The sequence below is a fragment of the Manis javanica genome, chromosome 12 (assembly GCF_040802235.1).
Source record: "Manis javanica isolate MJ-LG chromosome 12, MJ_LKY, whole genome shotgun sequence".
Lineage (NCBI taxonomy): Eukaryota > Metazoa > Chordata > Mammalia > Pholidota > Manidae > Manis > Manis javanica.
The window spans coordinates 96,259,117-96,276,251 of record NC_133167.1 but is presented as its reverse complement, the minus strand read 5'-3'; the positions used below and the strand labels follow the sequence as shown (position 1 = coordinate 96,276,251).

Here is a 17,135-nt window from a genome sequence, read left to right as displayed (position 1 = left end):
AGATGTTAACCTCTTACCATACTGACTACAGGTATTTGTTTTTTAGGATATGTAATGTAAATGAATACAGTTGAGCCCCTTGTAGGCTTGCCTCCCATGCTTTTCCAAGATAGACCTTTATCTTGGAGTTTATGTTCTTTCCACTCCTGATTTTATACTTTTACTACCTGTGTATTTACACATAAATAATAGTATTGTTTTGCATGTTATTTTACATGAATGCCATTATACCATCTCTTTCATTCTAAGTTTGTTCTTCCCTCTCAACTTTGTGAGTTTTGACATTGAGTCATAGACCCTTTACAACAGTAAGGACATGAGTGACGATCCAGCCACCACTTATTTTATCTTAGCTTTAAAAATAATATAATGACAGAAAATAAGGAAAAGATTATATATTCAATTTCTGTCCCATATACAAAGTCACTGTCAATAAGCTTGTGAGCTTCCTTCTAAATTTTTATGTATTGATTTTTTGTGTAGTTGAAATTAAAATTTTAATCTTAATATAGTCAATATTATCATCATTTTTTTTCTATTTTTGCATGATCCTTTTGACAGTTAGGCTTAATGACTCTAATACCATCCATCTAATGTAAGCTCTGTATTAGTTTAAATGGCCCTCCATTCTGAGATACTTAACCATATTTTTGTTTTCTGTCCTCCTTTAAAAATAAGCCTACAATTGAAAAAAACAAAAATAACCTCTGAACTGTTAATATTTTGGGTTATTTCTTCAGATTAAATTACAAAACCCTTTGTAAATTATTTGCTCTATTATTTTTCTTTTTAGATCTTCTGGTCACAGAAATATGAATGAGCTATTAATGTAAACTTTTTATATGGTTTTTATTTTCTACACACAGATTTTAAAGAGCATACAGAAATTATTAGTCCTACACTCTTCCCTCCAGAAGTAGGAAATAAGCTTTCCTTTTGAAAGTTAAACTATTATGAATCAGAGCTGATATGTCAAATCACCTAACTTGATTGAATGTATTAACATATATAGAAAGAAAAATGTACTAACCAGAGTGTTGGCCAGTCCCAGAGGCAAAGTCTCACTGCTCTGTCTCATTATAAATTAATAAATTAGTTAAACGAATAATTCACTGATTGTGATTTGACTTCCTATGCAGATTGCCCCTGGGGAGAAAATGGCTTTGTTAGGCAGATACAAATATTTCAGTTTTTGGGGCAATTACATTTCTCATTGAAATTGAATTGACAGTTAGTTCCAAGATTCTGTTTAACATTAGTCTGCCACTAAAAGATAAATCCTCTGAACCTATAAAATCAGGTTTTGCAATATGTAAGTCTTCTGGTTAAACCCTCCCACCCTGGGGGCTCTCAGTAGATAGCCGTGTCATTTTTTCTTGTAATAGAATTTATGTTTATCTTAGTAAAGTCATTCTTTTTTTCACGATTTCCTTTACTGCTTCTACACATAAGACTGTATTTACTCTAGAGACTTGAGAAATACTAATTTCCGTTTCTTCTATTACTTGATATTTTAAGCATTTACCAATTTAATCCACTTAGGTGATGCAGTTTGCATATCAAGAAGAGCGCACCACTCATTCATTCGTTCATTCATACCATAACTCTTCATCAAGTGACATGAAAAACTACATTCCATCAGGTGCTATAAGGACCTCAGTTTGGTAGAGAAAATAAGTGAGTTTCCAGTAATTTTGTAGGTTAATAGTGCCTTGGGAGCTTTAAGAGGGAAACCTATCCAAACCTGGAGATTGAGGGTGGAGAAACAGGAGGGGAGGAATGAGGGACTAAGGGAACATTCCAGACAGAGGCCAAAGCCCCAGAAATAAAAGAAGGCAAGGCTTACTAGGAAATGTGAATAATGACACAACTGAGATCAAAAGAGCAGGGAGTGCAGAGATAGAGAGGTTCTCAAAGTGTTAGACCAGAGAAAGAAGCAGTGATGAATCATGACCTTACTTGTTCCAGGGAGCACTTGGCCAGAGTATCCCTATTGAGTATTTCTACTGTCACTCTAAGTTCATTGTGTTTTCAACTGTATCAGGGATTGGCAAGCTTTTTCTGTGCAGGCCAGATAGTAAACATTTTTGGTTTGCATGCCAAAAGGCTTCTGACATAACTATTCAACTCTGCTGTTAGAGCCGAGCTGGAAATAAGCCCTAGACATATGTAAATGAATGGGTGTGGCTGCATTCCAACAAAACTTGATTTACAAAACAGGCAGCAGGCTGGAATTGGACCATGGGCCATAGTTTATTCATCACTGATCCAGAAAAGTTCTTCAAAATAGTAGAAAATCATGTTTGGAAGCAACAAGGGTCAAATAAGCCACATCTGAAACCATAGCATAGGTTGCGTCTCTCTGCAGAAGCGTATGTTTCTGTGGGTTTATTGGATGGACCTTGATTACTCACAGATAATATATTCATTCCAATGCTTTTATCACAAAATGTAAACCTCAAAATTTTTAAAACTTGAAAAAATAAAAATGTTACATTCGTACACCATTTTACAGAATGCACTATTTATTTTAACTTTCTTGATAACCCATAAATGTCTGTGCACCTCTATTCCAGGAATGCCATGTTAATGCAAGGGATACTTTTCGGCCCAGACTGTTTAGTCTGTAGATGGATATCCGGCCCAAACTAGGATATAGAAAGACTTCTCTGGATATTTTAGAACTATCACTGAAGAAGAGCTTGTAAAACAAAAACTTTGGAGTTATTAACACATATGCTATATCGTGGGGACTGGGGAACAAAGACACCCAGCTTACAACAAAAGGGAATAACGAAGTGATTTACAGGGAGAGTCTTGGATAAAGTTGGGAGGGGAGTCCAGAGTGAACTTGAGACTTGGTTCAGCTGTTTCAGCTGCCTAAGTATCATCCTATCCCTGGCTTGGTTCCATGGGGAATCCTGTGGTCCTTAACATACATTATCATTTCCATTTTGGTTTGTGTTTTTGTTTTTAGCCAATTACAAAGTAATAACTATTAGAAAGAGTTATTCAGTGGGCACATAGTCAGTGTTTAACTATGTTTATCTGAATCTGTAAAAAGTCTACAGTAATAAAATTAAGAGGAGAATTAAGACAGCTACCCAGGAAAAAAAATTACATAAATGTTATGTAAGACAAAAATTCCCCATTTGAAAAAAATCTGTGTGCAAAAATACATTGGCTTGATGCCAAAGAAACCCACAGGCATTATTTACATCTATATAATAATGAGTTGGCTAAATTCAGAGAGAATTATGATCTGCAGTCTTACAGAGAGAATGCTGTGATTCAGGCCATTCAAAATGACAAAATGAACTTTATCACCAAAACAGAGTAGCTGACTGGGTGCTGTGCACACGTATGCAGCCATTGGCTTGCCTCTGCCCTCAGTACTAGTTCAGAGGTGGTCAAAGAGCCAGGAAGTATAGTTACTTACCAATAATTGCTTTATAATTAAAATATTTTTAGGTGACAGGCAGGCATAGACAAGTCCAAACATATTTGGCCCTTACAAATTCAAATAGAGGACCTTGATCCTCAAAATCTCCCAACTGTAGGGATTCAGAAGAAAGCTGCGGCCATTGTTTTGGATTAAATGAGACCAAAAGATTATACAGAAATATCAGCAGCTGTTTCTGTTATAGTATGCTTCCTCTTTCAAATGTATAAGGTGATCTTCTAGGTTAGTGGTTCTCAAAGTGTGGTCCCTGGACCAATAACATTCACATCACCCAGGAACTTGTTAAAGGTATAAAATCATGGGTGTCACTCAAAACGTGCTGAGTCAGAACCTCTGGATGTGGGCCCAGCAGGCTAACTCTCATACATAATGCTGCAGACCGAATTATGTCTACTTCTGCTTCCACCACATTTATTTGTTGAAACTCTAACCACCAATGTGATAATATTTGGAATGGAAGTAGGTCCTTTATAGGAGGAAACCAGAGAGTTTGTTCTCTCTCTCTTCCTACACGCAAACACTGAGGAAAGGCTAAGTTAGCACACACAAGATGTCTGTAAGCCAAGAAGTTAGCCGCACCAGACCCCAAATCTCTCAGCTTCGATCTTGAACTTCCCAGTCTCCAGAACTGTGAGAAATAAATATCTGTTGTTAAACTCATGCAATCTATAGTATTCTGCTATAAAAGCCTAAACTGACTAAGACACATGCTGAAGTTTGAGAACCACTGCCCCAGAATAAGCAAAGCTCTTTAATGACATTTTGGGAGAGGTTAAGGGGTAAAGAATGCATAGTGACGACACTTCCATGCGCTGAGCAATAAGAGAATCAAGCTGATATAATCAAATGTTTGGATATTTTGTCGGAGCACCATGATAAATATATTATGCTTGGATATACTCACCTTCTGTAAGAATAACACATTTGGGGAGGCACTAGTTAATGCTACATGACTTTAATTTTAAAACTGCACAATCTATTCCTGGATTATTTCCTGTTTTCTTAGGCAATTACAGCGAATGTTGGGTCACACAGATATCTTACTCAGTAATTGAAAGTGTGAATACTGTAAGAGAAAATTATTTTCCCTTTAAAAATGTTTTAAATTCATGTTTATTATGTGAGGAATGGCTTATGCACCTGGCATGATTACATTAATTCACTATTTAGCACTGAATTCTATTTTGGAAGAATAAAAATAATTATAATACTCCATATTTACATGTTAGCTATTATGTTTCTGAATGGCTCAGTTAAGTTAGTTTTGTTATAGAAAATGGTTGATATTCTTTACGTTACTGGATTGTTGTTTGAACAAAATTTATTTCAATTAGGAAAAAAAATATGTCCTCAATTAATTGAACTTTGAAAACCCATCCCCTAAAATTCCCTTCACATTAGATATTTCTGTTGATAATTACATCTTGCTGTGTGAAAATATATATGTAGAACTGCATTTTTTATTATCTCTTATGATTATTAGAGAATTTTATTTAGCCCTAACTAAATTTTTAGAAATACTTTCTGTCTCTGCCTTTCATTCTGTTTTTCAGCCAAATGATATTTAAACAAAACTTAGTTGACTCATACAGGCTCCTTAAAGTAGTTTTGATTCTTCAAATTAATTGCTTTTGTAATATTAAATACACACTTCTATTTATCTGTCCCTAAGTTCAAATGTGTATGTTGTCCTTGAAAAATAGGAAAATGCCATTTCATATTTATGTAAACCTGCATGTGATCAAGATTTTATATAAGTTTATTGTACATATAGTAATTTCACTAGATATTGCAGAATAAAATTATTTTTACAATTATAGTATATATATTTACAAATTTACTGCTTTAGTGAGTTCTCGAACAAACATTGCTGGATTTTTATATCATTAATTCTTTTTCAAAAAAGAAAAAACACTTTGGAACAAAAATCCAGGGGCCTTATAATAAGGAGTAATACTACTCTTTCTAAGTTAATGTCACTTTAGTCATCTTGTTTCTCTTAGTAAAAGGTAGGATATTTGGTCATTTATTTTTGTGTTTATATTATCATGTACCTTCTCAACCTTCAATATCATTGAAAGTCACTGAATTGTGTGTTCAATTTTGTGTGTTAGTGTTTTAAAATAGCAAATCACTTCTGTCATAATTTTTCTAAAAAGTATTTAAAAGTCTATATAATATTAATCAACTTGCAGCTGTTGATTTTAAAGTCATTGGAACAATCTTTGATGCGTTCTCATATACTAACTGACATAAATGTTAAAACAGAGAGAATAGATTGTTTATTCTTCAGCTTCAACTAATGCAATGTTTGCAATTAAAATATTTATCAATAGGTGGTGCTAGAAAGTGTAATATTTATTCCAGTAGCTGAACTTCCTGGAAGAATGTGCTAAAATGCTTTTTTTTCTTAAAAGCAAAACACTCTATGGCTATATCTGTATCTATCTATCTATCTCTATATATAATACAAAATTAACCCCTGCTTGTTTTTGTTACAGCTCCATCCAGAACAGTTCGACTGGTTGGTGGTAGTGGTCCTCATGAAGGAAGAGTGGAGATTTTCCATCATGGCCAGTGGGGTACAATTTGTGATGACCGCTGGGAATTGCGTGGTGGACAGGTCATCTGTAGGAGTTTGGGATACCAAGGTGTTCAAAATGTGCATAAGGGAGCTTATTTTGGACAAGGTAATTTAAATTAAAGAAAATGTTGTGTTTTTTTTTTTAATGATATGTAGGCACTCTCTAATATGTAGAATCAAGTAGAGAAAGGAACATATGGGATAAGAAGAAAATTCTATGTAGGATTTTTTAAATGGCCTTTCTTAGAAAGTAGAAATGAAAAGAAAGGGATATTAAAATCAAATGACATATGCTCTCAGACAACCTTTAATGTTTAAACTTCATTTAGACTTCATTAGTTGGAGAATACTAATGTAGAAAAAACAGAGTGATTGGTAAGGCAGAACAAGAGAAATAGGGCCAAGTTAATTATAGACAAGGCGCGGTATCCTGCGAAGCTCAGTTCACATAGCTGGATCTTGCAGGCCTCTGAGCAGTTCCACGTGCTCACTCTTATTTGCTCTCTTGTGGAACCGGAGGGGAGGGTACCAGCATCTGCACTTACCTCCCAGTCGTGCTCCACAGGAATGAGATTGTCCTCAGTCACTACGGAGCCCACCTTCTGAAAGGACAATAAGGAACTATGAATGAGAAGGAGACGGGTACTCGGGCTCTCTGGACCCACTACTATGATTTCTCCCCCTTTCAGAAATGTGACGGGAAATAAGGGAAGAGAAAGGTTGCCTTCCTCTCTGAGGCTGATAAAACACTGGATAATTCTTTTGCAGCATGTATATTTGTGTATTTTCACCTGGATGACTCAATAACCTTCTATGAATGTGTGAAAAGAGATAGCTCGGAAAGGTTAAGTGAGCACACGGCAAGATGTCTGTCAGCCAAGTGGCATGAAAAACTACACTCCATCAGGTGCTGTAAGGGCACAAAAGATTTGAATGTATACCCATCACATTATTACTGTCTGATTTCTTTTTTCTAAATTGGCACCTTATAATAAGCTTTATGTATAATTAAACATACACAAGCACTTCAGTTCTGAATTATGAGATTAGAAAAGAATAGCCATATAGGTATATAAACTAGAATTTAAAAATAATTATTTCCTAGTTACTTATCCTACTGTTCAAATCTGATTAAAAATAATAATAATCGGTTTCTCTGAAGTTGATGTTGACCAAGAAAAAAAAAAGACTTGTCTTTGAGTTTCATAAGTATTGTTCTAAATAGATAAGGACAAGAGGAAATTACATGCAAAGTTATAGAGATAAGGTTATCTGGTAGTGCTGCTATTTTATCTACAGTGATAAAATAGGATAATGTCAAATCATCAGATAGAAAAACTAAAACAATATAAGATAGACTTCTTAAATTCGTAAAAGATGTTAATATTGTGCTACAGTTTATTGAATGATAACTATGTGCGGGCCTTGTGCTAAGTACCTGAGTAGTATTAATAATAGGCCATAACTACATCCTTTAGCCCTTTACCTAAATGAATTCACTATATCAGATTCACTGTATCAGATTTAAGAGATGAATTTAAGCAGGGGTCCAGGTTCTGAAGTCTTCAGAGGCCGGAAGGATAATTTAATCTCATAAACAGGCAAAAGAAGACAAAAGAGTGATGGTGAGAGTTTCTGGGATTAAAATTACTCTTGCGCCTGAAAATTTACCTCCTTAAGTGAAATGTTTTAAACATCAATAAATGGATTTTTTTTTCCAGAGAAGAGGAAAAGAAAAAAACCCTCCATCCCTTAGTCAGTAGAGAATCAAATGAATCAGTCAATCATTTAGCAAAACCAAGATGCCAGTCAGTTTCTACAGTGGGAGGGAATCCATGTTTATGGTAGCTGAAATCCATAGCTTGAAAGGCTATTTATTTTAAATACAAAAGTGTATGTACATTTCAAGTGGCTGTTAGCTTCTGTGAAGTCGACCACTGCAATTCTAATAGAAGGCCAAGAGTTCTCATTCATGCTGCCTACTCACCTGATAGATTGCTGGGAATTATTCAGTTTTAGAAATAACCACATATGGATGATTTGAATTCTTAGTATGTGTCTTTGTTGACAAAATGAAATACAGTTTGCCAGTTCTTCAGGTAATTTAATCAACACGGACTAGCTGAATGGCTCAGCCCCAAAAGAGACAAATATCCTAAAATATCTTTCATGAAGCTGAGTTATTTTATAGCTTACATTATCCAGAGTTGGCAACTCTGCATTTAGCTTTGTATCTTTAAGAAACAAGCCCAGTAGTATAGTTTATTCATCTCTTATATCTTCAAGAGAAAACCAAACTCAGAGCAACAGCAGTAGTGCTTGCACCTTAATTTGGGGAAAACTAGTAAGGTTTGGCAAAATACCATCTGTGGTAGGAAAGCGAACAAGATGTCGTTACCCAGCTTTATTTCCTCTCTCTATATGAAGCCTTCCATAGACTTCAAAGCTGTTTTCCCATTAAGTTTCCAAACAGAGGTGGTAGGCACACAGCTGGAGTCTAGTGTCTTAAGACTGTATTAACTTTAAGGCCTCGTCTCACAAGTAAAATATTCGTTCCCCCATTGCTTTTATTCATTCCTGCTTGTATCTCTGGGGGTTTCTCATCTAAAGCATTGGTAAGAAAGGAAGGAAATAATTCTTCTGAAATACTCACAAGAAAATGTTTTCTACTTAAATAAGTAATGAAACGATAGAGTTTAGTCTCATGTGAAGTTAGACATTTGGCTACATGGAGACAATTCTTTTACATTGTCTTCAGATACCACCTCCCTGAGATGAGTGTCCATTTTTAGTGAAGCTGTGTATTTATGGTAACTGGTCATTCTGTACCTTTACTTGAGTTTTAGTATAGTAAGACAACAAGGTGCATCAGAATTGTGTTTTTCCTTCCACATTTACAAGTGCCTACTGAAGTGAATTGGAAAGAATGGGAATTTTATAAATAAGGAGGTAAGAGTTGAAACCTTAGCTCTGCTGCTTATGTCTCAGAGTTTCAATTTCCTTTCTAATAAACTGAGAATAATAATAACAACCCAGCAGATTTATTCTGAATCTTAAATAAGCTGGCATGTAGAAAGTGCATAATACAAAGCCTCACTCATAGCACTGCTTAATAGTGGCAGCGATCTCCACCAAGCACCAACACCCGCTGTACCATCGCAAGGGCATATGCCATCCTCTCGGAAAGGCAGGAGGATCCGCTTGGCGTTACGTAGCTTCCTGACATCAGTGATGTTCACAGGTCATAAAGCTGAATGTGGTTTCCTGCTATACACAAGTGTGACTGAATAATCACACCAAGCAAATGAAGAATGATTATGAGAATTTTAAAATAATAAAGCCAGATGAGCTGGGAGAAATAATAGCACTGAGGTTATTTGTTCTGAAGAAAAGGACTCAGAAATGAATGTCATGATCTGCTTCATTGCACATCATATTTTAAGAAACAGGTTTACATTGCAAGCTGATTTTGGCGTAGACATAGCAAACAACCTTTTTATGTAAAGCTGTTTCAGCTCCTCCTTATTTTCCTACCCCACCTTAAATTTACAATTTCCTCAGGAGGAAAAGAAAAGGCAGTTCTGAATGCGGAATACAGACAGGAAAGGAAACTCAGAAATATGAGCAGAGGGGTAAGAGAGAGAGAGTTGCATCTGAGTTTTAATGATTTGTCATTCTCTTAGGAAAGTAAGAAGAACCAGATTAATACTACATTATACCTTATTCCCAAAACTGAAACAAGAAAAAAAAGTTTAATTTATCCCCTTTGTATGATTCCCCCATTAAAGACAGAATACAGTTTTCTGGATACCATTTCCCCCTCTCCTTGTTTCCTTCTGATTTTAAAATAGCAAAACTGGCTTACCAGAGATAATTCTTCTTAGCTTTAAGAATAATTCATTTTGCAGCTGCAAGCAAAATGATTTATAGGCATAAAGCTTAAAGCATGCTCCTTTAAATAGGTTCTTTCACTTGGATACACCTTTTGCATAAAATGGAGTGTTCTCTTTTTTTGCCTGAGTAGACAAAAAAAGGTTAAAAGGAGGAAGCACTGAATAGCTCCTAGTGCTTGTCATTGCATGGGGCAGGGAAGGAAGAGGGAGACACTTGTCCCTATGTAGACTTTCTGATCTCTTGTCCCAGTGGTCTCCCTGGAGCAAACTTGGATAACCTTTATCAGACAACAGTGGTACCTCAGGAATGTGTTCCAGGCACACCTGAGCCTGTATGCTGATGCAGCAGGGAAGGCTGGGCCTGGGGCAGCCAGCTCATCTAAGTTTAAGGAAGCCTGTACTGAAACTCCAAACTTAAAGGCAGAAACAAATGAAAATTCTAAACATAAATGCTATCTTTCGTTTATTATCCCTTTCCCATTCCATAGTCAATTTTCTAAGTGGAACTTTAAAACTGCAAGATAAACTGAAGATCAAAAATATAACTGCACCTCTGAACTCTCTTTTACTGAATGAGTACAAAAATAATCTTAAAGATAAATAAAATTTATCAGTGGGTCAGAACTCAAATTCTCACATGTGGCGGCACCCTGCACACCAGCAGTTTTAAAATGTAGATGTTTGATGTTGGGTATTATAGATCCTGATACAGGTCCTATAGAGCTCTTAAATTACTTAATTTGTTACTTAATGGTAACAGAGACCATATTAAGTATGGAATAATGTTGTTTACCAAGTGCTTACTACATGATCTCATTTAGTGCTCACAGTGCCTATGAGAAATAGATATTTTAGCCCCAATTTTCTGAGAGAAGTAAAGCTGACGGAACTGTCACAAAACTTACCCAAATTTACAAAGCTGTTGCTGTGGGTAAGGGGTCAAGATTCATGCCTTAACCTGCCTCTGTCCACTAGACAGAATGTCCTTTTAAGTTCTTTATCCTTGAGAACTTCATTTATAAAGAGCTTGCTTTTTCAGAATCTTACGATCATAGGATTTCAAAGGTAAATGAAATCGTAAAGCTATTTTAGCCCCACCCATTTATTCTGCACATATGATAAAGCAGGAAAGGTGAATGACTTCTCCAGAATCCAGAACTATAAGTTTACCCATTCTCTATTCTGAGTCCCATTCCATTTTCTTTTTTTTTCTGTGGCTTGCTTTTTATTTTTTATTAATTAATTTTTTTATTATGGTATCATTAATATACAATCACATGAGCAACATTGTGGTTACTAGATTCCACCCATTCCCATTCCATTTTCAACTTTGATCCAAAAAAATGAAAAATAAAACCACTGTTTTTTTCCCAAAAAGAAGCTGCTGGCAAAGCACTTCCCAACTGGAAGTCTTAAAAGTGATACAAATTCAGGTGACCTGGCCATGACTGGATTCAGTTAAAGTTCATTCAGAGACTTTTATCCATTAGTGATTTTTGCTTTCCCACTTACTATTCAGCAGCTAATGTCAAATCTCATCACTTTATTATATATCTGGCTAATATATGATATATGAATACTTTATTTTTATAAAAGTGATGCATTACCGAAGATCAAGTTAAAGAAACTCGAATCTCTCCAAGAAATTTCAATACCTGTCTTTTAAAAGGAGATTAAGAGGAAGTGTATCCTATGTAAAGCATACCCAAGCATCACAAACCATGTTCACAAAATTCCAGAAGCCGTGGACAATACATTTATTGTTGGGTTGCTTTTGTAAACACAAAACTGATCCACTTGTTCCCTACAGCTCTCAAATTGTAAATGGAATAATAGATATAGAGATGGTTAGGTAGATAAAGAGATAAATGATAAACAGATAGGATTAGACAAAAATATCTAAAATATATGTAACAATTTGGCATAGGTTTTCACTAGTAGTAGAAAAGTTAGTGCAGAGACAAAAAATAAATAAAAACCATGACAGAAGCAACAGGAAACATTCTTGAGTAACAGTTATTACCTAAAAAAGTAAAAACAAAATTTGTTTTAATCTTTGAGGTCTACATAAAATTTTCTGAATTTCATGCTATCTTTGCATTAATTTTTAATGCAGAAAACAATTTGGAATGAGATGGGAAATAGATATTAAATAAAATCTTCCCTTATGCTCAATAGCCCTGAATACATTAATATAAAAATAAGACAAATCTTTGAAAGTTATCTTTAAAACTTTATTTGGACTTGTGTGTACGCATTGAATAGCACCAAGTTGTAAATGTCCTTATGTTCTGCTGCTTGGCTCTATTCTCTTTGTTAATTTGAGAAAGTTGCACATCCTTTCTGAGTCTCAGTTTATTTACCTATGAGGTGGAGATAACTACCATTGTTTTACAAAGTTATTAGAAGGCATACATTTTGAAAATAGTGTGTGACAAAACCTAGGATGTTCACTGTGTCTTAATCTTTTCCACATAGCAAAAGACCAGAATTACTGAATGGCACAATGTATTTATAACATCCATGTGTTCTTGCTGGAAAACTGGAATAGAAGGTAGGGGTTCTAGGTGCAAATATCAACACTGCTGCCCATGACGCATGTGACCCCAGTTGATACATCTTCCTAAAGCAGAAGCCCTCACAAAACAGTTCAGTTCAAGAGTAAATGGATTTGGGTTTTGTTCCCTCAATGCAACCACTGAAACAGATTTGTTGAATGACTGAACCTACTAATGCACTAGATTACTGATTAAAGGCCCTGGCTCTGGGCAGACGCAGGGTGGGGAAGCCGGCTCCAGGGTGCGTTAGCCCCGTGACCTTGGACACAACTACTTAGTCTCTCGGACTTTCACTTCCTCAACAGTAAAATGGCCCTATGAAAGCACTTAACTTTTTAAGGTTATTTGAGAATTTAATGAGATAAAAAATCAAAGGACTTTGAATATTTCCCATTACATAGTAGATTCCTCAAAGAGTGGGCTTAAATGTTTCTTATTATTACTACAGCTTTGGCATTCTAACGCTCTTGAATTCCTTCACTGTGGTTTCTATAGACTTGGGCTCACATGTCAGCACATTGACTAAATAGTATCCACCTAGTGCTGCCCCTTTGGGGATGACCCTTTTGTGCTGCAGCCTTTAGGAGGATTCCCACTCTTATTTCTCTTCACCTAGATGGTAAAAATTCTACATCCTGAGATCAAAATCCAGAAACTAGATCTACGAAACATACAGTGAAAGCATCACAATGCCCTGGCTACAAGGGCCATACAGCCACACCATTCCCATGCTCCCGATTACGACAGAGCCAGGCTTTCACCAAAAATTTTACTTATATTTATTTATACAACTTATAAACATCCATAAATGTAATAAATACAGTTTATAAATATCCCACTGTTTTGACTTCGGTGTTAACACGGGGGTAGTTTTACTGTTTGTGCAATTGTTATTATTTGCCTACAGTTTTGAGTAGCCTTTTAGGGTTACCAGAAAGTTTGCATAGACTTTATATATTCAAAAAGAAACACAGATGCACAAACTTGTTCACACATGAAAACACTCACAGACACAAAAGAGACCTTGCTTTACATAGTAAGAGCAATTTTGGGAACTGAAAAGTATCCCTAGTAAGGTTTCTGAGTTTGAGGTCATAATCTTTTCCTTTTTATCTGCCTTAAAAATTTCAACTTGAGAAGCCTCAGAACTATTATATTCAGAAAAACACTGGAGCTCTCCAAGGTACTAGTCTTAAATTGTCAGCCAGGAAAACCTTTGTTTTTCTAATAAAACATTGTCTGGGTTCTAATAATTTAGTTATTATTATATGAGATGAAAAATACAATGTTCCCAACTACCTTGATAGTGTAAACCTAAATATAATTTTGTCTCATATTTGGATTTTTCTAGTGAGGGCAAAAATTATTCAAGAATTAAGTGAATTTGCACGTGAAAATAAAAATTTCCTGAATAATTCTAAGAAAAATAAGAACATGAGCCTTTATGGAAAATATCTATACAGACATCCTGTTAACTGTCCTTCTAGCTAATAGATTTTCTTCTTCAGTCCAATTTCCACATTTCTGCCAGACATACATTTCTGAAATGTGGTTCTGATGCTATTATTTCTTTTGATGACTCACAATATAAAATTCTAAAATTTTTATATCATGGTCTCAACTTTCTATCCAACCTTTCCTATGAGTCTTCCTTTCCTCATTAATATACTTTGTGTTTTGAATGCCAGAAGACTGTTAACTATTCTAATACATCAAGCGTTCTCATGCTGCCCCCACTATATGGAATGACTTCTTTTTTATATCCATTTTTAAAGGTTAGGTCAAATGTTGTCCACATTATGATCACAAAAATCCCAATATCTTCTAATTTATTCATATATGCACATACTGCTATACAATTATGCACATTATTAACATATACATTGTTAACTTTTATATACTAAGCTCACAGAATATTTGAAAATCAGTATGAGTAATGTCATATGTGCCATTTATTATACATGCCTCTCTGAGAAACAAGTCTTATTTAACTTTATGTTTTAGAGCTACACAAAGATCTGTTTCTAAGTTGAAATTATTTCCAAATATGTTTTATATAGTTCTGATGACTGAAAGAGAACCTTTTAACATGTTATTGATCCAAATGGAAGAAATGTGTTATTGATTATGCTTACAGTATCAAAATACTCATTTACCATTCAACCAGTTTTGAAAAAATAATCAGTTTCTTGATGGCATGAAATGTTCCTGAAAACTCAAAAGGATGTATGCAATATTATCTATTTAACAAAACCCATAAAATCATTCACTAGAAGTTTTTCAAAGATTCTGTTTCCAAATGTCTTAAGTGTAAAAGAAAAGAGAACTTTTGTATGTGATGCACTTAGAAAATCTTTAGAGAATCTCAGAAAAACATTTCCAAATATTATTTTTAAAATTGTCTTTTCTTTGACATGCATAAATTCCTTTCTAAAGGAAGTTATTTTCTTATTCATTGATAAAATACTGTCTTCTTCTTGAAAGTGGCAGTTAAGTTTGTCTATTTAGTAGGCTAAATATTTGCTATGTAGCCTACTGCTGACAGGCATTGTTTTCCCTTCCAATGTGTCTGAGGAAGAATTCAGACAAACACAGTGTTAGCTCTACCACTTTCACATTGTTTGCTTGTGTTTGCAATTAAAAATCCATGGTCTTGCAGGATAGCTTCTAAGCCCTTTGCTGATTGTATTGGTCTTAGTTTAATTAAAAAACAGATAATATATTTGGTAAGCCAGGCACACGTACACTGAACTACACTGGAAGCTAAAGAAAAAGTCCAGGATATCTTACATCCCACAGTATCTCATACAACTATACTTATATAATCCGGTCACTGCATATATCCATAAATATTAAAGCTTACTTTCTTATTTTTAAAAAATAATTCATTAAATCCTTAGAGAAAATTAAGTATTCTGTAATCTAAAATTTCAAAGAACTGTGTATGTACTTTTGTTACAGCTCTTAGTACTTTGTATTTTAGTAGTTTACACATTAGCAGAATATAAAGTTTTCTGGGGCAGGAGATTAATTTTTGAATCCTAATAGGACAGAATTTATATATAGATAAGAATCAACATGTTATGTTAAATTAGTAAATAAGTTAATGGCTTTGTCCCACTCAAACATAAACCCTAAACTATATTTACTAATGCATTTGTATCTGATTTTTGCAGGTACTGGTCCAATATGGCTGAATGAAGTATTTTGCTTTGGGAGAGAATCATCTATTGAAGAGTGTAAAATTAGACAATGGGGTGTCAGAGTCTGTTCACATGCTGAAGATGCAGGAGTCACGTGCACTTTATAATTATTATATTTTCATTCACATTTATAAATCTTTGTTGCAAAATGATCATTTTGTTCCATTAAAATCATTTCAATTAATATTTAAGAGATTAATAATATTGTCCAAAAAAGAATATTTAAAAATCACTGGATAAGCATACTGAACACCCTTATACTTAACTACATGTCTCTATTTGAACCATTTTAACTTCTTTAGGTTTTTAAATGGGATTTTCTAATAATGACATATGTTGAATTGAGTATATTGAAGTTCAAGGCTTCTAGACTACAAATGCCAGTGGTAATGGAAACACATTCTAATCATTGGCTCCAATTTATATGTTCACCACAAGGTTACAATTTTGGTACTTTTTGTCTTCTTTGATTAGTTTGACTACTTTATAAATAATGAGAGGATTGGGATTGTGCCAAGTTTGCAAAATCTCCAATCCATACACATTTTTAAAGGAAGAATCTTCTCCAGCTCTCAAGATCTCCGAATGTGCAGTAACTTGGCCATTAAATAGCAATGTTAATGATAAGTTTTAGCTGTGATGCAAAACTCATCAGGAGGTTTTACATGCCCATAACTGGAATGGCCAGTAATAACATGGTTATTGATACTAATAACATGGTTGTTATTTTACATGGTCATGTATTGACAATCTTTCTTACTGAACTATAAAGTTAACTGAAAGCAGGACATATGAGAAAAGGCAGATGCCCACCATCCCTACATATGTCCAGATAATTGGTGGCTCATCAATATCAGTTTAAACATGGAGTTTAGTTTGTTATGCATTTTTAATTGAGCTGAATTTAGTTAGCTTGTTACAATTCTGGGACAATGTGTTTAAAATGTGAATACATCCAATTACTCCATTTTAGGAAACAGCACCCAGGTATCTTAAGTGCAGAGGGAAGCTTCAGCTATCCTTTTTTGGTGTCTTTGATGAAGTCAATCAACATTTACAACCAGAGAGAGAGGCATCTTCAGCCCTAAAGGGTCAATGACCCTGAGTACTCCCAGTACCTTAGTAACAGTCAGCCCTTCCCAAGGGCATATCCTAGAGTGAGAGGCCACCCTGGAGCCCATTGACTACATCCTTCTGTCCAGGTGTACAGGCAGCAAGACCAGTGATTCCTGTTGAAGGCCAATTGAATCTAATCTCAGCCCTAACAAGAACGTAATTTTCGTTTCCCAAGCCCAACCCAGAAGAATGTGGATAGAAAATAGCACTACTGTCGAAGGGCTTTACTGGTCTTCCCTTAATAATGTGATAAGTAAAAGCATGAGCTTAACCATTTTTCTTATCCTGATGTCTCACTTGAAAAATAGTAACCAGATG

The 17,135-nt window shown here is 34.9% G+C and overlaps 1 protein-coding gene across 3 annotated transcripts in view; it reads left to right on the top strand.

The window, feature by feature from the left end:
* Window positions 1–15,887, top strand: part of MSR1 (macrophage scavenger receptor 1) — a 73,259-nt gene extending 57,372 nt beyond the window's left edge. For 2 of the 3 annotated variants that reach the window (XM_073219086.1, XM_073219085.1), the window contains exons 9-10: window positions 5,965–6,153; window positions 15,675–15,887. In XM_073219086.1, the coding sequence (XP_073075187.1) occupies window positions 5,965–6,153; window positions 15,675–15,808 (323 nt within the window). In that variant the 3' untranslated portion in view covers window positions 15,809–15,887. Of the gene's footprint in view, window positions 1–5,964; window positions 6,154–15,674 lie in introns of those variants that run through there. The other variant, XM_073219089.1, reaches the window with a different exon arrangement.
* Window positions 15,888–17,135: the final 1,248 nt, after the last annotated feature.